The following is a 24,705-nucleotide window of genomic DNA, read 5'->3' as shown; positions in this document are numbered from 1 at the left end:
AAAAACTAAAAGAGAGCTTCTTTGTTTTCACTTTTGCTGGAGACCTTGTGTTTTACCAGAAATCAGACATTTCTTCTCTCAGTTCAAATGTTGAAGACTGTTTCTGGAAGTTTCCTGTTGTCTCAGTCATTTGTGACCTTAATGAATGTCAGAACATGATTCATCCTCACTGAGGAATGCCACCACTGTGAAGTTAAAACACACAACAGACGGTTTTAACGTGGGCTTTACTTTTCAGATGTACATCAACAAAGATAACAGCGTTTTCAATGGCAAAAATAAGATATTTAAGAGATTTATAACAAAGTCTGAAATATGGTCAAACTGGATTTTACAGATCTCTCTAGCCGCATGCATCAAATGTCCCTTTATTAGAAAGTATCATTTCTTGTTCATTTGCTTTTATTTATTCTTTTAAAAAGGAGACATGGATAGAGCTGATGTTCCCTGATTTTGTGACTTCTCCTTTCCAGTAAAAACAAAGCTATGAAATAAAAGAAGTGGCTTCATAAAGTATACCTCAGCTGGAAAAAGAACATTGAAATACTTTAAAAAGAAAAACAACTTCTGCATTTGTTCATTTGATCGCTATTCATTCATCAAATTAACAATGATATACTTCATATGAGTCAAACTCCTGTCCCAGCCAAATAACCCATTTCTTTTACTGAGGAAAAAGTCATTGTAATCTTTTCAAATGTAACTTTCCAGGTTGAAATATTTCAGGGACTTGATAGTTCAATGAATGCAAAATCTGTTTGGCCTTCAAAACAGAGTCCGTGTCTGTAATTTCTGCCTGTGTGTGATTGAATTTGACCCCCCTGATTGGAGTCAAGATGTTTGGTCGGTTTAATCATTTCAGAGTCTTCCCGGCGACAATAAAGAAACAGCCTCACAAAAACAGCCGGTCTGATCTTCATTCTACTTCATCTGACAATCCATTAGTGAGGCAGGCTATTAGAAATGCAGTAACACTACAGACATTAATGAGGTTTGTATTGAGCAGCTGTACTCACATACACACACACACACACACACGCAAACACACACACACAAGCACACACACACACACGGAGTAAAAATGATCAGTGACGTTTCCTCCTTTCCCAGTGTGTGCATCTCTAAACTTAGATTTACATTTAGTTATTGATTGTCTTTCTTCGTCCTCCTTCCTCCTGTCTGGGGCGACTGTAATCCTCTAAAGACTCATCATCATTGTATTATTTATACTAAGCTGCTCTGTGGAAAGAATATCTGTTCATTTTTGTTTAAACGGTCAAGATGCTGCCCAGATTTCACATCGTAGAGGGTCTGGCTGAACTTGGGTCCAGAGCTGCTGCACAGTTGCCGGCTCCAAGCCTGGAGAGAAAAACAAGTGGTCAGCATGTTGTGTCCTCACAACTGTGTTAGCGTTTTCTGAGTAGTGAGAGGAGACGTACGGACAGGAAGTTGGTTGCTCCACTGACCTCTCAATAATGCTGTTGTTGCACTGTAGCTCTTGAACTAAAATCTCCATTTTCTCCTTCAGGCAGAGCATCCTAGGATAAAGGAAAAGATAGGAGGACAATTGATCGACTGTCCATCTTGCACACATGGGCATACACACACTTTCTCACACAAATACACAAACCTGGAGACCATCTGGTCCTTGTCGGTGGGTGTGATTTCAGGCTGTTTTGCGCTCTTGGACTGCAGGTTGAAAAAGATTCCATCGAGAGCCTGAGGAGTGAGAAGACATTGCATCATCAGATCATTGATATCCTACATTAGTGACATCACCAAAACACTGGTGGTCACTTACACTCTCTCAATGACCAATGACTGAATTAACACATCAGGTAAAGAGAAGACGAAAGAAAAGTCTCCAAAAATAACAAACAACTCTTCAACATCCATTTATGTAAAAAAAGTTTGATGTGAAACTCAGTCACAGAGAGGAAGTGAAATCTGGACCTTATTTTGTTGCTGCTCACTCATCTCCAGGTCTGCCAGCAAGCCTTTGGAGAAGAAGCTGAAGTCCTGCAGTCGTGTGTGCATCTCCAGCAAAACACTAAAAACAGGGGATTTTACAGGCATTTTGGAAGCAGTATTTTAAAATTTCCAAAAATGTGATCCAAACATGTTTGGACAAGTAATAACAAATATGTAATTATTCATTGTAATTGAAAACAGTTTTGGAATTTATCAAGATTTTACATTCTTTTAATCGTCACTTGTGCTTTTACATTGACTGGCTGAGACTTACTTAGGTAAACACACACACACGCACGCACGCACGCACGCACACACACACACACACACACACACAAAATCTACTCTGGTATTTAAGATGCAATCTGAGAGCTTGCTCTGACCTGCTCCAGGTCTTCGTTGAGGCCAGCAGCTCTTTGTATCTCTGAACACAGTCCTCTCTGAAGAGAGATTTCACTCGCTTAATGTGGGATGACAGGTGGATTCTGGAAAGAGAGAACAACAAGCAGATTATAGGAGAGGTGAGGATAAAAACCTTTACAAGTTCTTTGAGCAGGACAGCAGCTGTGTGGACACACACACTTACTTCTCAAACTTGTGGATTTGCTCATCATTATATGCCAGCTCTGCAGTGAAAACAGGAATAGGTTTTGTCCTTCTATTGAGACACACAGAAATGAATATAACATCAAGTAAACATACATACTGCCGGTAAGTCTGTCTTTGCGATAATGCTGGTGAATTTCCATAATCTTCTGCAGCAGCTTCTCCATCTTCTGACAGCTGTGAGAGACAACATTTCAGAGGTCAAACATCACTCAGCCATGAGATCATCCTGGTGATTTACATGTCAAACACCTCTTGTCATTGGCTAGCCCGTCTGCAAGCTTAGCCTGCTCGATGTGCAGATGGTCCAGTTGGTTCTCAAGCTCATGGATGCCAGCTGTATATATGGGTAAATGCTCATGGACCTGTGGAGACAGCAGGCAGAATCGTCTATCAGAGGATTAACAGCTCACAGTCCGTTAGTATGGATTAATTAGGGTTAATTAATCCCCACAAGTAAATGTCAACAGGGTTGAAACCTGCCATCAAAACAGAAAAAAAAAAAAGGAACACCATTTCTATTAGCCACAGCAGTCACCCGGGATTCTGATGCTTCCTTCTGACTGCACTCACCAGCTTCAGCTTTTTTCTGTTATCAACTGAACCTTCGTTTTCTGTGGCGTAGTGGCCTCTATAAAAATAAAGACACGAGACAAATAAGGGGAGAAAAGAAGACGATAGTTAATATGTATGAAGACAGTAACAAATATGTATGTTTTACATTAATCAAGAAAGTATATCTCTCCATTCCTTTCACACAGAACACAATCAAATGCTACACCACCCACTGTGACAAATTAAATCCCACTACTGTACGCTAAACTAATATAGATTATTGTATGAAATCTGTTCCATTCAAAACCCCTAAAACATTCATTTTGAGTAAACACTCATGTGGATGAACTGACTGCGTGTGAATTCTGCGCACGATATTGAGGCAAGACTGCAGTCTGATGGTGATCGTGGTGATACAGTGCATCGCTTCTCCACATTCCTTCCTCAGCTTCATCCTAAGGAACAGGCAGAGTGAGAGTGAGGAAGACATGAAATGGAGGGAGAGGAACTTGGCAACACGGCTCACACAGTAAAACAAATAATCTTTGTTTAAGAACGTGTGTGTGTGTGTGTGTGTCTCTCACATGTAGTTGTAGTATCCTTGCAGAAGCAAATCTTGGTGTGTGTGCAGCAGCTGCACTGTCCTCAAATACTGGTAGACAACTCCCACTATGACCTGGAATAAGGGATTGAAAAGGAGTTAAAGGTTAATCAATGTAATGCACAAAATTTAAATAATAAAAAAACATGAACATGACACCAAGAACTGCAGTCACAGAGAGGAAGGGCAGTACCTTGGAGAAATTGTAGTCTGCCACTACGTCAAACCTTGAAGGGATGACGGGAGTTTCTGCTATAGAGAAGAAAAAAGAAGAAAAATAAAACCTTTATTATGCTCTCAACACTGATCTGTGATATGTACTGAAAAAGATATGATACAAGTCTTGAAAGCAAGATGGGATTCATCTCACATCAAAACTCTGTCTCATCTCCCTAGGGAAGCAAAGAACGAAGAAACATATCAAAAGGTACATCTTTGACTGTCTTACGCTCTCTGAAGGGCAGGTTGGTATTTGCTTGAAGCCCGTAGTTGAGCAGAATAAGGGGGTGTGCAGGCGACGTACTCGGGAGGTTGACCACTTTCATGTTGCCTTCTAGAGGGAGGTCGTGACCCAGGTACAGCAGATGTTGCTGCTGCACCCCAATGCCAGTCTGACACGCTACTTCCTCGAAGAATGTTAACACCCTGGGAGGATTGAGGGGAGAGAGAGAGAGAGAAAGAGAGAGAAAGGGACAGTGACTATCTGCACAAATTTATTGTGGAATTCAGGGTGCATGAAATATTTTCAATTAGATATTGAAAGTTATACACCATTAATGTCATATCAAGTACGTTAGATGGAGGTGACTGATTCGCTGTGGCGACCCCTGAAGGGAAAAGCCGAAAGGAAAAGAAGAAGAGGAAGAAGAATGTCATATAAAGTAAAAACTAACCAAAAAAGTCATGATTCAGCTCATATTATGAGAAACTGCAGTAAATTCAAACATACTACAACGCTACTAAAAGTCTTAATTACTAAAAGTAATCAAAAAGGTCTTACAGTCACGAGTCAGACTTACGTGTCGTAGTGGTGAATGTAGATGTGATGCGCGGTGGCCTGTTCCAGAGAGAACAAGTGAACTGGCTGTCGCTTCAGTATGTCGGTGGTAGCTGTGAAGAATTGGTCGAAACCCCAACATCTCTCCTGGTCACCCTCCAGTATACCTGCTAGCACTGGGACCAGCTGAGCCGTCAGACCTCTACAGAAAAAAATGGTGACCATCAAGGATGAGTCAGCATTTCATTCACTCTCACTAAATAGTTGGAGTTTGAATTCTCTTTGATGGGTGACTTACTGTGACAGTTGGCAGCTGTGAGGTAGGTGGTGGCTCCACTCTATAGGCCCATCTAACACCCGCTGTATTCCAGCTATTGCTCCCATAGGCTTCTCTTTAGTTATTTTATACCTGTACATTAAAATAACAGTCAGGCACTTTCACCACTGACAGATGTTTATGTTCTACTTGATACCAGATGCTTTTCTGAAGAAACCACATGCAGTATCTTCAGCCATTGACCTGGAAAATAAGTTGTGATGCCAGAAATGTGCCTTTTATGATTCTCCTTTACACAACTGATGCATTCACTTACATGGTGGCCTTGTTCCTGCGGGGTCCTCCGTATGGTATGAAGGGAAGACTTCCTGTGGCAGCGTGATAAAACGTCACACCAATGCTCCACAAGTCTACACTCACACCATAGGATTTCTGCTGAGGCTTACGCAGTACAGCGCGCTCATACATGTCGGGATGCTACAGACACACATTTTCAGACAATTAGAAATCACCTACAGAATCTGCAGAGGTCGGTATACTGCTGTGAAAACTTCTTAAAAAAATAACTTCACTGATTTCTATGGCATGCTCAAAAAAAGAAGTATCAAGGAAAAAGCCCTTTTATGTCCCACCACAGTGTAGATTGTGTCTTCATCTAACAGCCAACAGTGAATTATATGGGACATAATCGCTCTGCAATTCTTCCACGCGTGTGGGTTGGTTGCCATTTGTCCACTAGGGGACATCCTAGTACCGTACTGATAATATACTGTAGTCTTGGCTTTACACTACCAGACTCGTTAAAAAAAAAAAGACAAATAAAAAAACGTGTAAGCAAAGTTAGATCATCTTTGAACTGGTAAACAGTAACACAAAATTTATACATTAAAGTGCAGTAGATTAATTTGTAACAAGGAGTTTGTAATGACATGAAACAGAGAATTCAAACCTGACTTTGGAGGAAAAGCAATAAGGTTATAGACTCTTAAGAAAAAAAAGTCAAAGAAATTCTACATACAACACACAATACTGATTTACCCCCTGACTGTAAAACTAAAAACAGCAAAGAAATGTTCTTTCCTCAAAAGCTACTATCACAACAGTGAAAGGCAAAGCTGCTTCTTCTTCCTTGCTCTGAGAGAGGATGATAATTGAAGGTTACAATAATATGAAATTTGTTTCACTTTGTCTTTGTTTAGCTCTAATGTTAGCTGAGGTGGAATGCAACCAGCATAGTGGCCCCCAGTCCACTGAGGGGCTAGGCTTTCTAGTCATTAGCTCACCTCAGATTCTTTAAAGGGGCAACTGTTATTAAACCTCTATAGACTGATAGCCCTACTGAGTTACTGTTTCTACTGCTGGTTGACTAATTCAGTTCTTACAAACTGCATCTTGGCAAGCAGTGATGGAATATGATGGGGCAGGTTATAGGCTATACTGAGATCACCTGCATGCCTGTCATAATCTCAACAACTACTCGACCTATAAATGGTTTTGATTCTGATTTTAGTAAAGTGAAACAAAAAAAATCCAGTTTTCTTGTTAATCAAAGTATAGACTGATGAAGATATTCACACATGTAGATTATTTTTAAACAGATTTTTCACAAACAGTATAACAAATTTCAATAAAACTTCAGGAAATTCATATTTTGTGCATATGAATTTGGCTCATTTTAATCCCAGGTTTTAACTCACCAGATACTCCTCAGTTCCGTAGATCGACACAAACTTCTCATCATCTTCCAACTCCCTCGCTGCTCCAAAGTCAGTCAGCTTATAAACAGACTTTCCGTCGTCACCGACCTGCCGCATGATGTTCCCCGGCTTGATGTCCCGGTGCACCACTCCATTTTCTCGCAGGTGGTTCATCCCCTGCACTGAAATGAAGAAGAGGAGAAACACCTCAGCCTAGGGATATGAAATTCTAAGGAAATACCAAAACATGCACTCACCGACACACTGCAAAACAGTGAGGAACTCTGTTTCAGGTAAGCCAAAAGCATTTTCAGGTTCCTCAAGCAGGCTGAGCAGACTTCCTCCTGAACAATACTCCATCACTAGTACCTTCTGTTTAGTAGGCAGCTAGAGAAATACATTAGGAGATGGTTAACTCTTAATTCAGCACTGTCAGCACCACAAATATAGCAGGAACATTTCCTGCATCAACAACTCTTTGATATAGTGAAAACGGAAAACTGTTAATGCAGACACATTTGTAATGAATTTATTAATTCATTAAGGATTAAATCTAATTCCACTGCAGCATTCCAATTCCAGTAAAACCAGGTCCACAAACACCATGCTCATAATTAATTTGGTGTTATAATCTTCTCATCTCATGTCTGTATTCCATTTCTCTTGACTTTCTTCCTTACCTCTTCCACAGTAAACAGCCTGACGATATTGCCGTGATGGAGCTTCCTCAGCATCTCAAACTCTCTCATCTGGACCTCATGAGGGCGGTTGTAGCTCACCACGTTAAAGACCTTTACAGCTACCAGCTCACCCGACTTCTGTACTCACACACATGCACACAGTTCAGGCTAGCACATCACAGCTCCGTGGAAGGATATTCAAAAAACAGCTCCTGCAATCTCTAATGCAACATCCTGTTTGGAGTGTCAGGTCAAAATATATAAATAAAAAGTTTATTTCAACATATGTTTGAAACATTATGAAAATTTTTTCAAGATTTAAAAAGTCAAATACGGAATACATAAATTATAAAAAAAAATCCAGACTCAAGGTATTGAACTCGTATGAATGTGTACTCTTCCCATGCATTGTGCAATAAAACAAGGACTACAAACTAGGGCTACTTGTCAACACTATTAAATAAATTATGAAATTAAATCAAATAAATAAATAATGAACGTATAATTTAAATATAAACACAGCATGTCCCTGCGGTTCATGAACATTAATAAACCGTTTTCTGACATGCGGAGTCAGCAGTCATCTCAACATTTCCCATCATTAGCACCTACATCAACCAGCCGCCAATGTTCCGGAATGTGTGGAAACTCCAGCACGAGACTGGGTCACGTGGGGGTCTGCCCCCCCCCCCCCCCCACAGCTGCAGGACAGGCAGTCGTGACGTCACGAGCTGCTCATTGAACCACAGCTCGACAGTGACGTGAAGGGGTACAATCATTCAGTGATTATCAGCTACCTTATGGCGGGCCTTGAACACGCTGGCTGTAGCCCCCTGGCCCAGGACGTCTTTCACAGACCACAGATAGTTTGTTGTACTGGCTGTCATGGCTGGCATATGGGAAGTAAAACGGAGAGGATGATAAATAACTACATCAATCCGACCTTTAACAGAAACTTGGATGGAGAGACAAGCCACCTTTATCTGTGATTTAGGGAATAAAACTTTAACCTGGTTAATTATTTAGGACATACAACCCCGAGTTACTGTAACTTCACATATGAATCCAAAAATAGTGATAGAATAAATTAATTACGGATGACTTCGCAGTTAGTTACACCGTAATGCAGTAATAAGTTATAAAGTTAGCACTAAAACAAGAATTAGCAAATAACTACGTATTTGTGGCAAAACGCGTAGTTAGCAGCTAACTAGCTTAGCAAGCTAGTTATCAAATTAATGTGAATGGATGAACTGTTAGCATAAAGTTGCGCTAGCTTACCTGTGGCGCTGCAGTTAGCCATGATGTGACTCACGTCAGCAGCTGAAGTACATGTCTCAGAGGAGGCGGACTGTCACGTCAGGACTGTTTATCTCAGGATATGTGACGTCAAAGTCCTCTTTAATCTCACCGAGTTATACTTTTACCTAATCCACGGCTTTACGGAAAGTCCGAGGTGTTTTTTTTTAATTATTTTTTTTTAAAAAAACAAAAGACGCCTACGTGTGGAACTTCTTCCGCGACGTCACAAAACGTCCACATACCTGCCTAGAGGCCATTCTCCCAACAGGTACGTTTTAGAATCGGTTCAGGACGATGCATCCAATTTAATTCCAGCTATTGATTCAAATCGCATCAGAGTTGGTTAGAGAGAAGTCACTCGTTGCATAGTGGCAAACAGTTTTTAGGAAGTGTGGATTTTCACGCGTGTCGACTGTGGTAAAAGCCGATGACGGCAAAGTAGCTGAGTGAGCTGCAAACTACAGTTTTCCGTGACGGAACTTCCGACAGTGTCGCCGAGCAGTGGGGCAGCTCCACCGCCACCGACACGCAGGACTCGACTCATCGACATGAAGTATCTTTTTTTACACTCAGGAACTGGATAATAAGGCCAGTGTGAGTAAGGCCATAGGTCAAAGTTACTGCTTTGATCTATGTTAGTAGGCCAGGGTGAAATTTTGCATTCAGGGGTGTCGTGAGGTGTTGCAGTCTGACTCCATCGGTTCTCGTTATGGCGTAGAAGAGTTGTGCCTGCATATCTAAATAATACAAAAAGAAACGGAAGCTATTAAACTAGATTTGAACTAGATAGAATGTGTATTTTTTTTATGTATTCCTCAATAATAAGCAAGGCAGTTTATTATACTGCACTATGACCCCCCTGATGTGATTCCTGGGATCCAATGAGTTATTTAAAAACAAACAAACAACAAAACTTGGGATCTTACTTGGGGACACAAAAGCATGACACCTGATTAAAGCAGCATTGTTACTTGTGATCTCACCATAGTAGGAAAATCCTACTTCCAACTAGGAGGAGAACATCAGGTCACACTGGAATTCCCTGGAAGAATCATGACACCTTACCTGGAAATGCCCCAGAATCCCACAGCAGGGGCAAGAAGGGTGTTTTATCCTTCTTACCTTGTAACCACAAACCACCTCAAGATCAGTGTAAAAAGGATTGGATGGGAAACAGATGGGAAACAGAATGATTTTAGTGATACTGTGAGAGTCTATATTTTCTCAATGATGACTATCTTTGGCCCTTGGTCCTTCCAAATACCACAAATCTGTTCTGTGCATTATTGTGTCATTTGATTTTTTTTTTTTAAATGCGTTTTAAAAAGATCTGCCACTTGTGAGAATGCATGATAATAGACATGAAATAATAAACTGCTGAAGTAGCTCTGAACTTTTATCTTCAGTTGATGTTGGCTATTGACACCTTTCCATTCATGCTTTATTGGTCTCTCTTGTCTTGGTTGCTCACTTCAAGCTGCTTATTAACCGTATACTTCTTTTGGAAAGACACTGATGTCATTATATCCTACCATAATGTTTATCAGGATTTTCATGGATGATTTTCTCAAAAGAAAGTTTTTTTTTTCTTTATTGTTGCAAACATCAAACAGTTCAAGAATCTTTATATAGCAAGCATTGTTTAATAAAAAAAAACAGGTCTACCTAATAACTACACATGGAATTATATAAGGCCTATTTGATTAAACTACTGTTGCTATGTACAATATTGTACCAAAAAAAAGAGTGTACCTCTGTAATGTACAACATTGTATATACAAAGTTTATCTAAACACAGGATTCTCCAGTAATACAGAAACAACGATAAATAGATTTGACATTACAGTCTTGTTTTTTAGTTCTGCCATTTTCAAAGACACAAAAAGGTTTATTCAACAATATTCATTTTAGACAAATCATCCCCACACAGTTAGTCCGCACGCAAGCTAAGTTGTTCAAGTGCACATTGATTGATTTGAGATCGAAGATGATCCCAGCTTCCCTTCACAGCGCAGCTGGGACACGATACTTTAACCAACCACATGCATGTCTGTGTGTGTGTTTGCTGGTAAGATTAGTACATCTCTCTACACATACACACATATGGTCACATACCCTCCAGTTGTGATGATGAGGTAAGAGCAACACATATACACAGGCAACACACACACAAAAAACAGTACTGTGTATAGAAAAATTTGTCATGACCTGGTTGTGGGTGTGTGGGGATGCACTGTGTGCTGGATGCTAGAAAGATCAAGGAGAATGTGGCTGATCATATACTAGTTCAAAAAGAAATGAGGATGTGAAATAAAACCAGGCCTTGTTCAGATAAGCCTAAATGGCATGCGTCCACTTTTTAAGTCAGTGCCAAGTTATTCAGACATTCATCAGATCATCAGATTATATTCTGTAACATAATTTTTAGCCAAAAATATATGCATAAAAAGATTTGGTTTTCTCTTCCTCCTTCCATTTAAAGCTGGCGAGCTGCTGGTGTTGTTACAGCAGCGACTGAAGGCATGTCATGTAACCCTGCATGGGCTGGCCACATCTTACTCATCTTGACGGCATTTTTAATTCCGAAATAAAGAGAAAAAAGATTTCCTTTGAGTGACTCTTGGCATCTCTTTATGGTGGATGGGTGTGGGGGATCAGGTGAGGCGCATACATCTTCTACTGTACATCCACACAAGCACACTCAGGTGCACACTCACAAGCACACATCCAGGCAGCTACACATTTTAACACTTTAGCATTACAGATTTTGAGCACTTATAAACAAATGCAAAAAAAGAAAAAAAAATTAAAGAAGGTTTTGCTTAAACACAAGTCAGATGAGGTGGTTGGTTGTGCTTATATTTAAACACACTCAGGAGAAGCCTGAGCTCCATGCTTCCAGTTGTCACCATGATTATCATACAAACACACACACCATTAGAATATTAAAAATCGATTTACTGTTAGGTCAGACATATTCAATTAAAGAAGCAAGCTCTAACTATGTTTGAAGTCATCTTGTTGCTGGTACTGCAGATATATAAACTAATGCAATCAGCCAACTCATCACTGTGGCTGCCGTATATGACCCCAGCATGCAAGGAAAACCTGAAACGCGTTTAGCTGCCACAAAATTCCACCACACACACATATTTATAAAGAATGCATGTGTGCACAGTCCAACATTACCTGTAAAAATGCTGGGTTTCAGTGGTCCTCTACATACACAATAGAGCTGCAGGAGGGAAGCAGCATAATGTTTCAAACTGGCAGATTTCACTGTGTTTATTGCTATATTTGCACTCAGAATTTAGACTGTTGTTGGAGATCGCCGCTCCTGCTAAGCTCTTGTTGTGGCACAAGCACTGGACAATTATAATAATTAAAAAAAAATCATCAAAATATCAAACACTGGTAGAAGAGATAAAATCAATCTCAAGCTCAAATCACACTGTTTCTTGTCCCAAGTTTCTTTCCCTTCATCATCATCTGAAAGCCCACTTTTATCTGCAATCTCACATCAGACACAGAGTTGGTTTGTTTCACTTCTACTCAGAATGGGAGCGTAACATTTCACAGTCATGAAATGAAACACTCTGTTATGTCTACTGTACAAAATCAAACAGTGCTTTTTGTTCCTCATTTAGATCTGTGTGTAAAGGCAAGTGGCACTCTTGCACCCCCATGTAAACACAATTTCAAACATCACAAACTAGAGTGTGTAGAGTGAAACTGTGTTCCTTTGTATTTTTAAAACTAGTGATCTGTGGAATCTCAGTGGTGGCAGAAATGAAGGTGAAGGGTGTACTCCTTTTGAGAGCTGGCCTGTAGTAAGAGGATCTGCCAGGAGAGGGCAGAAATAACTCTTCAAACATTTAAAAGAACACGGTGTCTTATTTTCTCGCCAGACACCAGGAGGTGAATGCTACACATAAGAAGTGGGTTAGATCTTGAGGAAATAAATTAAGTGCTTTCTGCACCTGGAGGAGGAGCGAAAATCAGTATGAATTAGACTGACATATCCTAAACTGGGCAAAATTTGTCATTAGACTGGGGGGGAGGTGGGGGAGGAGGGGTATGTGGAAGCGAGTGTGTGTGACCTGTGGGTGGAGGAGGAGTAGGGGGCACGGTAGAGGTAGGGGAACCCGTGGCTGGACTGCCACTGCCTCCTCCACTCTTTGGGAAAACCACCGGTTTGGGCCTTGTTGCTGGAGGGCGCAGCTCCCTGAAGGAAGGTACAGATGAAGAGAGGGAGGAAGAGGAAAGAGAGGGGGAAGTAGCAGAGGGCAAGGGGCTTCGTGGCTGATTCTTGGCGGGGCGGAATGAGGAGGGAACGTCGCTGGCAGAGGAGGCGCTGCGCTGAAGTGGGTGGGCATGTGAGGAAACCCCGTCGCCATCCCGTAGCAGACGAGAGTGAAGAGGGCTGGAGGGCTCAGAGACTCCTCCTCCTCCACCACCACCCACACCTTTCAGCTGCTCCAGTGTGTCCAGGACCACGTCAGGGGTGTGTGTGTGCTTCGAGGTGCTCTGTCTCTCAAACTTACTAAGTTCGCTCAGTGCAGAACTCATTGTCGATTCAATGTCCTGCAAAGTGAGACCAAATATTAGCATCTTTATGAAAACAACCAAATTGGCGGACAGGGGTGTGACTGATCTCTACCTGTGAGCTGTGTTCTTGTGCTATGACCTCAGGATCCAGTGATCTGTGGTTGCTGAAGCTCTTGGAACGTCCTGCTGCAGTCGTCTTGCGTAACTGTGGACTCTCCACCTAAGTGTTCATGAAAACTTTTATTGAAAACCATTCCCACATGCAACAAAATATTCAAATAACTGCATCTATCTATTTCAACACCTTGGTCTTGAGAGAGGAGTGCCGAGACACTGAGTTGAGGATGCTGTGAGCACTGATCGGTCTCTTGTCTCCAGATTCTTTCACCAGAGCCCCACCAACAGGAAGGGAAGCTGTTCTCATACCTCCACCCACCCCTCCACTGGCTCCTGGACTGGTATTGTCACTTTCTGAACCCCGGAATGTTCTTCGGATGTTCCCAGACTCTGGACGTCTCCTCATCCTGAATGGGAGAAACATTTCAATTGCATTTTTTTTTGTTTAATAGAATGTTGGGCTTTGGTACAAGGGGTTACCAAACTCAGAGAACGCACGTAGCAAAACTCCCACAAGAAAACACAAGTTATTTTTGAAGTAGAGTAATCCCTCACGCATTCGTGCTTCAAGATGCCCTGCTTCACCTCATCGCGGATTTTTAGTAGGTAGTCACGTGATACCGTATGCGCATTCTATTGGCTGACAGCATCCGGAAGTGCGCTGCGTTCCAAGACTCACTGAATGCAGCGCACTTCCGTGTATTTAAGAAACACTTAAAAGTGCTTTAAACAATCTATGAGAGTGTGGGAAAAGGCCATTAGGATATAATTTTTTCTTAAATTTTTTATTTTATTTTATACACTGTTATAATCCCCGAAGGGAAATTAAGAACACACACTCTAGTTTTTGTTAGTTAATCACACACATGCATATTAGTGTGTACAGGCTCCTGTAATACACACAACCACAGATGAATATAAGATATATGGTGGTTTAATATCAGTATGGGAGGGTTCGTAAATGTTTAAATTACTGTAAATAATAAAATAGTTTGTTGCAATATCGCGGAATTTCGTTATTTATGCTACACTGTAAATAGCGCATTTCTTCATAGGACCCACTTGTTCAGGTTGGCCAGGTAGATGTCGGCCACGTGAGCGCCGGTGGGAGAGGCGGCGCTGCCTCTAGTGGACACCCTCTCCTCCAGCAGGTCCCTGCTGTCCCCATCAGGCTTGGGACTTCCTCTGCCACTGTCAGGCCTGAAACAGACATGATTGTATTCGTCAACATGCACCACCCAACAGAGGGGAGCTTTCTTTCACACGTGTGTATCGTTTCAGAAAGATACAGTTAACTCTGTCAGTATGAATACAACAAATAAATTTGACAAGGCAGTGTAATCTGTGATTTTCTACATCATATCAGATTATCTTTCTCATCTGTAGGAGTCCCAGTGAACTTTCTGCGCTTACGGAATAATACCCAGTTTGTCAAATACTGTAATCTTCTAAGGTCACTCTGCATTGTTTGGTAGATATTTACAGCTAGAGTATATCTTACATGTCTTGGACCACAATGTACTGATGTGGCACTAGTCCATCAACGCCGTTATGGCGTCCCTCCCACCAGTCGTCGGAGGCCCGCTGGTACAGGAGCAGAGATGCGCCCTTCTTAAATGATAGCTCTCGGCTAGTCCGGCCGGAGTAGTCAAACCGAGCGATGGCTTCAAATGGGTCGGACTCTGAAACAGCCAATGCGCCTGACATTCAGAGTATGTTGGACAGGCACAGGAGGTGATGGCGAAGCAAGGGGCAGCAACAAATGGGAGAGAGAGAACAGAAGAAGTGAAGAAAGAGGATGCCAGATTAGTGTATAGCAGTGCTGGATTATGGATTTGCACAAGTGTTAGAAATGCTGAGCAGCAATAAAGCAGCATAATAAACAATAATAACAGCGGAACAGAATGAGCTGGTTTAAATGTTAGAATCCCATTAACTGGTGAGACAAGAGGAGGGTTCACAAAGTGCATCTATTCATGTGTTAGTTTGTGTGTGTGAGCATGTTGTGTACCATCTTCACTGTTGTGGATGACTGAGACGGTGTCAGGCGCTGGCTCTTCCACCAGGGGAGGCTCGCAGTGTGGACTGTCGCTATAAGAACAGAAGAATAGATGAGACAAGGTGACAACTACTAATGCTTCAGTCTTACTATAATCTGTGAAATCAAATCAAATCATACTGTCAGCACCACAGCACCAGGAGTGTACGTTCCATAACTCTGGAGCATCTGTGCCTTCATCATCCCTCAAGCAAAATACAGTCTAAAACTGTAAAGTGTTAATATCACCTGAATGTCTACAAGTTTCCATGAGAGAGGAAAAAAATCCTCAATGAGATGCTTTATATACAGTTTGAGCTGCTCTGCTGTAATAACACAACTTCATGCGATGACATTCCAAATATAAATCTTTCCAAGTTTGCATATACAGCACATTCCGTCAAATAAAAACCTATTTTGTTCAGAGAGGACATCGTCAGGAAAATAATTTGTGAAAAAACACAGTATTAACACGAAATTCCAATCAGAAACTGGGAACATAACCTCATCTGGATCCATTTGATGTGCAGTATACTGTATGTTAGCACGGTGATCTAGCCATATTAAAAGCTCCACAAGAAAGACCATGTCAGTGTGATAATACTTTCTCCAGTGTTGTAAAACGGCACTGAAAGGCGTTATTAATTAATAATTATCATAACTGGTGTCAAGGCTAATCCGTGACATTTTCATTTAGCCCTTTTGTAAGTGGCGATGTGCCTACCCCAGGTTGTGGATCGATACCCATCCATGGATAAATTGGGACGAGGCCGAACAGAAAAAAATACACAACTTATTTCCTTTTCCTTTTTATTATCTGATTCTGAACAATGTTTTTTTTTTGGGGGGTGGGGGGGGTTATCAGATTCTCAATGCCACATCTGTCTAGAATCACTCTTGACAAAAGAGCTTGCCTCGCTTATTAAAAGGGCCGCTCCGGCAGTAACACAGAACACAATACCGCTAAATTGAAACTCCGGAGTTAGCAAAACGAACAAAAACATAAATGGCCATGGAAAGTTTCTTTGTATAGCATTAAAGGAGACAGAAGAAAAAGTTATGACTTCAAAGAAAATGAAACCTGCAGAATACCAGTTTTTATGCTGGTTATACCATTTTATTTTGTAGTATTTATCCACCACACCCGTCTGAAAACATTGTCTGACATTAAACCGGTCCTTGGTGCAAAAAAGAAGGTTGGGGACCACTGTGTTAGGGTTTGCATGCTGTGCTCTCCCAGGTGATGTGTTCGGGCGGTGCTTTAATCTCTTGTATGATGGAGGGTAAGATGATCCTTGTGGCCCCCTGCCCTGACAAGATCCAATAGACTCGGCCCCCCTTTCACTCCATGGTAACTGCACCTCTATCTGGTTCCCCACCTTCTCCATGCTCCATTTCTTCCTATCATAACTTATTTCCACCCCAACGCCCCTTACCAGAAGTCATCTCCACTTCCAGGGATGGTGTAGATGGGGCCCTGCAGGTCCTGCAGTCCAGGGAAAATGGTGTCGTGGTGGATGATAATAGTTTTAATCAGCTCATTGACGTGGGCCTGGCAAGAGACCTGGTCATGGTCCTCTGGGACAGACATCAAGGTGGGACCAAAACAGATGGCCAGGTTGTAGGGGTCCATCATGTTCTCCTCGCTGTACTGAGATAAACTGGGCAGAAGGGAAAGCAAAGAGAATTACCTCATCCTTCTCTCTTAAATGTGTCATATACACAAAACTCTCTGTGCACGCAACCATGACATGCCATTTACTGTTGTACATCATCTGCTTGTGAATAAACTGTGACTCGACATCCACGTTTATCAGGTTACATCATGTCCAGCTAATCCTCCATCAATGCGTCGTCTCATTTGTGCAGTCTGGTGGTGTGTTTGTGTGTATAAGAAGTTGGAGCTTTGGGGTGGCTGTAAATCATGTTTGCAACAGAAGAAGCTTCCCTTCTGTCTCCAACACGATTTACCCAGGAGTCTCAGTTTCCAGGTCTCCCACATCTCATTTTTGTCTTTTGCCTCCCAAAATTGAAGGCTATGCATTGACTGTGTGGACACAGGGGTGTAAACTGATCTTCAAATTCTCCCTCATCAGACAGAGCTTATTGGTTTAAATGTTGCTCTTCAAACATATTAGTTGATGTGAGCAAAAAAACTAAAACTAAACAATGTCAAAAAAAGGAAGTGAACAATTTGAGATCATAATTGTTGCAAATTCAACCTAATTTTCAACCTCCCTCTCCCTGTTTTATTCCAACCTGACTTGGAAAATTCAAACAAAAATTCTAAATTCAACATCAAAGCATTTAATAGATCTTAAACCCCTCATAGCCAGATTTTGTGACTAGAGTAAGCAAATCCACATTTTACAGTTATTCTTCTCTTCCTTTCCGCTTTTCCCTTCAGGGGTCACCACAGCGAATCAATTGCCTCCATCTAACCCTGTCGTCTGCATCCTCATCTCTCTTTACAGTTAACTTCTGCAAAAATGCAGACAAATTAAAGGGATAGACTTACTGTTTCTTTGTACAATATGTGATATTTGCCTAAATTCCATCAGGATAATAGTAGCCAAATGTTAAAATGTATTTTCATTTTATTTCACTGTGCTCTGTATGTCAAATATGGATCAATGTGGATTTTTCTTTGACACAGGTAATCTCTAGCTTTATTTTTGTGTGTTCCAAATTTATTTAAGTCCTTTTGCTGTTTTTTGTTGTTGTTGTTTATCTTCCCAAGGTACTTCTGGGTTCAGAGCAGCAGTCACTAAGCAAGTCCAAGTAGTGAACAGATTTTAAGGGATTTCTGTTTCTATTCTGTATTTGAACCACAAATAGGACAACGGCAGGGACGTAAGCCGGTGGACATTTGGTTTAGCAATGCCCCATTTGTGCTAAACAATTTAGCGAAGTTTTATTTGCAGCATTATATAAGGCTACCTTTAAGAAGTTGTCTACACTGCTGATGTTTCATTCATCGTTTTGAAAATGGTTGTTGATGGTGGATATCAATCTGGACCCAAAATGAGATTCGAAGAACTCTTTCTATTACTAATTCTTAATATTTTGCCTTGCTAAGCTTTCATGTTTTGTTGTACGACCCTTGATCAAAGTAATTTTTTCACACAAATAAACATGAATCCATTATGAATGCAAGCCATTGGTGTCCAGCAAGGCTTTTCAGTCCAGCTGCCACAATGTTACTACTGTTCACCTTGTTTGTCATCCACTAACTGAAAGCACTCCTCTACAACGATGCTGATTGTGAAGAGCGACGGTGTTTTCATTACTAATGAAACAACAAACAACACTTGGCCTCTTTTGAAGAGAAGGCCCCTGGCAAAACGTTATTATGAAATCAAATACTACTGTGGTGATTGTTTTGCTGATTTTACTGTTACAACCTAAACTGCAATTCAAATGATAGTTTAGTTTGTATGAATCTTCTTTGTCACACAAAACAGTTAACCTTATTTCAATAATTTAACAAAACCCTTTTATTGATGGAACAGCTACAGCTTGTTGATTTCTTTGTTTCTCTTCTTCATGCATGTCCTGCTACTCACTGGTTGAGGAAGCTGAACAGATATCTCATGATGATCAGAGTTTTGCTCTGCAGAGATTGCAGAACCTTCTTAATGTGGACTGCTCTCTCCTGGAGGCTCTCCATTGCTGGAATATAACACAACCATGAGACCCAAGAGGTTAGCCACAGAATCAAGCATATAAATAAACACTCCAAAGGATGAGAGACTCACAGACACAGGACATGAGATCATTAAAGACTTCCTTAGGAAAGAGGGCATGGTCCAGTCCTCTGAAATAGAGCTTTAGGACGCCAGCGATAGAGTCCAGGTCATGGTCGTTCTGGTCCCCCGCCAGCGGGTCCTCGCCTAAGTCAAGAGAGGTGGGAGGAGTGGGACAAATTGAAGCATGTGATTTTTAAAAAATGATCAAGATGGGTCTTAGTCTTACCTCTCTCAAAGGCATTCTTAATGTCATTGACTTCCACCTGAGAGCCTGACACTCTGAAGATGCCCTCATGCTGAAGACCTATACACATTCACAAACACACAGAGTTAAAACCAATTCTGCTGAATAATTGGTTTTAACACGTAACACAACAGTGCAACCAATCAGAGCATGGGAAAAGCCCACACTGAACCTTTATTGTAAAATTTCACTCACCATGGCGACTGATGAAGCGAATGCAGCTCTCCACCATCAGAGGAATGGCTTCACCAGAGTCCTGAAACAGGCAGAGAAAGAATTACTCCCCGTAGAGGATGATGAGACAGGAGGCCGCTGTGGAAATCAAGCCCTTCTTGTCAGGAGGATTTCCGCACACGGGTTTGCAAATGCACACGCCTCGGTGCACACATTTCATGTGGGGAGAGGGCGGGTGCTGTACCTAACTGTTGCTAGGAGACAACACTTTTTTCCTTTCCTTTGTTTAGGGTTTCCAGAAATGTCTCCCGAGATGTAACGGCAGTCAGGAATTTGTTGACTGAATTAATTTACGTATCAGTTTTTACAATGATCCAGCTTTCAGTTTTAATATGTTCAGAATCTGACTGTCATTTGAAAGTAGATAATTTCTCTATAAAATAAGTGCTAAAAAAAGAAAACACACAAAAAAACAACAAGCCCCCACAAGGGGGAGCCACAAACACAAGATTCCCCATGGAGCAGTCGCCTTTGATCACAAAAGTATTTTAGATTGTGTGAGGTTGCACCAAATAGACTGTGCAGAGGTGACTGCAGACACAATTGTGTATAAATGCACACTGGATTATATGTGCCAAACCAATGTGTCAATCTCAACACACCTATGTATCTTATGGTGGAGGGTTCAAGGACAAAATGTAACCCAAGTTAAAAACAGAAATGCGGAGACAGACTGCTTACCTGCTTCCGTACTGATGAGTTCCTCCGTCCACTAATGTGAGAAAAAGAAATGTCACTCTGTCATTATGTCAGCATCTATGTTCACATGTCTATTTGTGTACACCAATGCATACACACTTGTGTTGAAAACCTACAAACAAGTGATACCCCTGGGAATCGAAGCTAATGCTGCTACGGTGCATGTGATTGTAAGCGATTCCTAGTGACTGTAAGTGGTTCTAAGTGATTGTGAGTGTGTGTGTGAGCTACCTGGCAAGGCAACAGTCAGTTTTCTGACCTATAAGAGGGAGAAACAGGAAATGACGGATAGGAGTAAGAGAGGGAGATAGATGATTATAGATGAGAAAACTGCTTCAGAAGGACATAAACAAGGAAACTTCAAACTAGACACACAATTGAAGAAACACAAAATTAAAGAAAGGCTCTCATTTTAAGGTAATACAGACTCTGAGGAGCGTCACCTTCACACACTTAAACACAGCCTAAGGTACACATAGTCGCTGTTACAGTGATGGAGTCACTCAATCACACACACACACACACACACACACACACACACACACACACACACACACACACACACACACACACACACACACACACACACACACACACACACACACACACACACAGATATGCATCCATTAACTACTCATCTCTGCCTCTGGGCAACAGACGCCTTCTGAACCCATCTGCCTCCTTTCACTAGTGAGGGTAGGCACTCAGCACAGACACCATGAAGGACACTGACTTACTCTCTCCTAGTGTCTTCTCTATAAGGTCATGCTTGGCCTCCAGCTTGGTGATCAGGTTCCGACCTTCCAGAAACTCCTTCAGCTTCTACAACACACAAATGACACAAATGTGCTCATGCATCACTGCAGGGAAGATCACAACTTTGTTAGCTAGTGAATCAGTGCCTGTAGTGCCACTAACCGTGAAGTAGAACTGCTCCGTCTCCTGCTGGTTGGCCCGTCGTTTAGCTAGGCTGGGCTTGCTCAGATATGACTCGTTGAAAGTGGACTTCACAGACTCCATGCTGTTGCTGTGGTGGAAACACTCAGAAACGTCGTAGTCCTCCACCGTCACCATGTCCTGGATGGTCGACAAAGTGGCCTCCATGGTTTTCTTCACCTGATAGGTTGTAAAAGGAGAGACGTTGTGAAACAAAAACTAAAAGGAAACCCAGACAAATAAATAATATCAAGGGAAGCAGAGAGAATTGTGACCTCTTCATTCTCAATCTTCAGGGTGGAGAGACGGGACTGCAGCTGCTGACACCTCTGGAGCAGCTCGCCTTCTAGGGGCTGCTGTGCACACATGACTCCCATCTACACTCACCCACACAAACACAACAACAATGTAAAGTAAGACAACAACCTTATAAAAACACTCCTGGCTCAATCCCCTTAGCAATGCAAGATTCAGTAAGAGGTATTCATCGCTAAAGAAAGGATAAGTAACAATAAGTAGAACTGTACCGTGTCTCCCATGTGGGACTGGAAGTCAAAGCGAGACGGTGGGCAGAAGACGTTGTTGTAAGACTCCATCAGTTTCTGTTTGTCCCCGTTAGCTTCCAGACTCTCCGCCGCTCCCTCAAGCGTCTCCAGGCCCGAATGTTTGGACGTCTCTACATTCTGTTCTGCGGATAGATAGGTCCTCAAGGCCCGGTGCAGGCTGGCGTGGTAACCTAGGTCACAACACTGTCACGCAAACACAAAAAAAACACCTTGTAAGTTGCTGCGTCTGCTGCCTTTATTAGTAACACTGAAGCTAATGTGAAGAGAATGACCGAGTGGGGCCACCGGTGGCTGGAACACAGTCACACACTCTGTCTGCAGATGTTATCTGACCCCACAGTGTGTTTTGACTCACGTCAATGATGTCAGACAGGTCATGGATGTAATATTTGAAGACACAGCTGTTGGTGGCCTCCAGAGCAAGCAGGTATTCGTTCCTGGCCTTCATGGCCTTCAGCCTGTTCTCGGTGTACTTGGCTTGTCTCTGGTAGGAGGGAAAGAGAGAGAGAGAATGAAAACAGGTTGTAAAGGAGGGAGGGAAAGAAATGGGGTGGAGAAGAAGGATAACGGCATGAAGAGCCAGGGATGGGAAGGAGAAATGTCATTGTATTACAGTGAAATGCCTCAGTATGGATTATGGATAATAACAATGTAATTTTGACAGGCTAGCATTAAACCAGTTGTGCCCTCATGAATTATTCATGGGATACATCATAACCCAGTGTGACAACAGGTGGACCAGCTCTTCTCTCTCCTCTCACCTTCTCCTTCATCTTCTCAATTTTCTTGACGCTGGAGCGTCTGACAGGTTTCTCCTCACTCTTGATGCTGGCCAGGGTGTCAGGGGAACGCGGTGTTTGGCGGTCCTCTTGTCGCCCAGAGCGTCCCATCTGCTTCTCCTCCTGTTTCTCCGCCTCTTTCAACTTGGACTCAGCATTGATGCTGTCAGTGTTGTACATGTGGTACGTCTTCATCACCTGGGAGCAGGACAAGCATAGTTTACGGTGCTGTAACATCAGTAGAGCTGAGACTCAAATACACACACACACACACACACACACACACACACACACACAAATTGGAATTAACCACCAGAGCTAGTCATTTAAAAAATTTGTCATGAATGAGTCACACAGCCAGCCTCCTCTGCTGCACACTGTTTGGACATGGTGGTATGAGTTTGACGTGATGAGTGAAACACATGAAACCAACGTGTGTGTGCAATGTCAGCCTTATTCCAGCGACCATCACCAGAGCCATCATTAAGCTGCTCAAACCTTCCACAGCGCTGCAGATAGACACACTGGCCTGTGTGTGTGTGAGCATATGTGTGAGCATGTGTGTGAGCATGTTCATGTCACTCAAACCAAACCTATCTCTTACTATACACTGTAATTACAGCATGACCTGCTTTTATGAGGCTGGCTGAGCCAAAGTTATTTGGGGTTTTTTTGCTCAAGCTTGTGCTTTTCGAGGAAACTTTGCCTTCCCCAATTCTCTCTCTCTTTTTCTCTCTCTCTCTCTCTCTCTCTCTCTCACACACACACACACACACACACACACACACACACACACACACACACACACACACACACACACACACACACACACACACACACACACACACACACACACACACACACACACACACACACACACACACACACACACCACTGTGAAACAAACTCTGATTGCCTCATTCCTTTTGGCAGACTTATGAAACCAGATGCTACATTGCTACTGGCAGCGTAAGAAGAACGAAACAACAGTCATGATATTTGAAACATACATAATCAAACCAGTCTGGCTGGTACCTTACAGAAGCATTAATGTAAAGCATGAATAAATTCAATGCCGTTCTTTACATAGTCTTATTATAATATTTCAATCAACAGAGCCTCAGCTATGCTACCAGCATTTCCGGGTTGCGTTTTAAGTGGTGCTTTATGCTAAATGTCAACATCTGCTGACGAGCTCACAATGGCAATGCTATGCGCTACTTGCTGAAGTTTAGCCAAGTTAAAGTTAACATAATCACCATGATTCAGCATGTGATTGCATGCTACAATTTCCTAGTTACTACTAAACACAGTACGCTGTGCTGTACGAGCGCAGCCATCATTGATGGGAATGTCCCTGAAGTTTTATCATGAACGGCAAAGTTGTGCAAATTAAAATTCCCATGTGATGAAAGTCGCAACTGACATCTTAAGGGTTACCAAATTTGCTAATATCCCTCCTGAAGAGACCATGGTTATTCATTCCAAATATTAAGGCACTGAAGTAACGCTAATAAGAACATACCAAGATCCTTGACACCTTTCTCTCCCCACTAAACTCTCTATGATCAATCTGCCCATTACAACTGAAATGTCAGCAGTTTCTCTTACCGTATAAAGCTCATTGAGAACTTTCATCAGGTCCTCCTGCAGCTGTAAGCCAACCTCTTTACTCTACGGAGAGAGAGAGAGAGACGGGAAAGGACAGCGAATGTGAACAATGAACTACTGCTTAGCATCATTACCTGCTGCTTCAACGTTTACCTGGTCACATCTTTGCCTCGGCATAAATCAAGACTGGATTATGAGATTAAATGGGAGCCGGGGGAGTCGCAGCTCAGGATAAATTAGCTGGCAGTAGTGGACTTGATGAATGCGGAGTTAAAGGAGGAAACTACAGATATTGATCTATACACGCTGACAGGGAGAGAAAGAGAGCAAGATAGAGGAGCAAATGACCAAAGACAAGGCTAGACATAAAAAGAGGGAGGATAGAGACTAATACAGGCACTACCATTCTTGAGACAGGCCGCTAGTGACTGATGACTTCATAAAAAACCCACAAATGAGTAGATTCCTGACACACAAACACAAACATATCTTCACACT

General features: G+C 42.0%; 2 protein-coding genes across 6 annotated transcripts in view; both read right to left on the bottom strand.

Moving 5' to 3' along the window:
• Window positions 1-208: 208 nt before the first annotated feature.
• Window positions 209-8,833, bottom strand: ikbke (inhibitor of nuclear factor kappa B kinase subunit epsilon). 2 transcript variants are annotated; one of them, XM_068316397.1, is made up of 21 exons: window positions 8,666-8,833; window positions 8,182-8,273; window positions 7,385-7,522; window positions 6,962-7,091; window positions 6,705-6,886; window positions 5,324-5,484; window positions 5,029-5,139; window positions 4,753-4,932; window positions 4,182-4,378; window positions 3,927-3,985; window positions 3,717-3,808; window positions 3,486-3,587; window positions 3,151-3,208; window positions 2,830-2,942; window positions 2,678-2,754; window positions 2,558-2,597; window positions 2,355-2,456; window positions 1,954-2,050; window positions 1,631-1,719; window positions 1,467-1,538; window positions 209-1,359 (listed from the first exon to the last, which is right to left on the bottom strand). In XM_068316397.1, exons 1-21 carry the CDS (start codon window positions 8,685-8,687, stop codon window positions 1,296-1,298), a joined length of 2,178 nt encoding a protein of 725 aa, XP_068172498.1. In that variant the 5' UTR covers window positions 8,688-8,833; the 3' UTR covers window positions 209-1,295. The 2 variants fall into 2 exon arrangements, with proteins under 2 accessions (XP_068172498.1, XP_068172499.1); XM_068316398.1 differs by having other exon boundaries at window positions 3,927-3,982.
• Window positions 8,834-10,259: 1,426 nt separating this feature from the next.
• srgap2 (SLIT-ROBO Rho GTPase activating protein 2) overlaps window positions 10,260-24,705 on the bottom strand; it is a 49,435-nt gene continuing 34,989 nt past the window's right edge. For 3 of the 4 annotated variants that reach the window (XM_068316392.1, XM_068316396.1, XM_068316395.1), the window contains exons 4-23: window positions 24,208-24,270; window positions 22,579-22,794; window positions 22,173-22,301; window positions 21,779-22,000; window positions 21,527-21,628; window positions 21,234-21,431; window positions 21,053-21,137; window positions 20,547-20,574; window positions 20,298-20,328; window positions 19,578-19,638; window positions 19,365-19,442; window positions 19,148-19,282; window positions 18,956-19,061; window positions 16,826-17,050; window positions 15,363-15,442; window positions 14,853-15,051; window positions 14,414-14,551; window positions 13,539-13,758; window positions 13,347-13,454; window positions 10,260-13,270 (exon numbers count right to left, since the gene is read on the bottom strand). In XM_068316392.1, coding sequence (XP_068172493.1) covers window positions 12,710-13,270; window positions 13,347-13,454; window positions 13,539-13,758; window positions 14,414-14,551; window positions 14,853-15,051; window positions 15,363-15,442; window positions 16,826-17,050; window positions 18,956-19,061; window positions 19,148-19,282; window positions 19,365-19,442; window positions 19,578-19,638; window positions 20,298-20,328; window positions 20,547-20,574; window positions 21,053-21,137; window positions 21,234-21,431; window positions 21,527-21,628; window positions 21,779-22,000; window positions 22,173-22,301; window positions 22,579-22,794; window positions 24,208-24,270 — 2,985 coding nt within the window. In that variant the 3' untranslated portion in view covers window positions 10,260-12,709. The remainder of the gene's footprint in view (window positions 13,271-13,346; window positions 13,455-13,538; window positions 13,759-14,413; window positions 14,552-14,852; window positions 15,052-15,362; window positions 15,443-16,825; window positions 17,051-18,955; window positions 19,062-19,147; window positions 19,283-19,364; window positions 19,443-19,577; window positions 19,639-20,297; window positions 20,329-20,546; window positions 20,575-21,052; window positions 21,138-21,233; window positions 21,432-21,526; window positions 21,629-21,778; window positions 22,001-22,172; window positions 22,302-22,578; window positions 22,795-24,207; window positions 24,271-24,705) is intronic. The other variant, XM_068316393.1, reaches the window with a different exon arrangement.

The sequence above is a fragment of the Antennarius striatus genome, chromosome 5, assembly GCF_040054535.1.
Source record: "Antennarius striatus isolate MH-2024 chromosome 5, ASM4005453v1, whole genome shotgun sequence".
Classification (NCBI taxonomy): domain Eukaryota; kingdom Metazoa; phylum Chordata; class Actinopteri; order Lophiiformes; family Antennariidae; genus Antennarius; species Antennarius striatus.
Note: the sequence above shows the minus strand (reverse complement) of the source record. Positions and strands in the feature narration are given on the sequence as shown.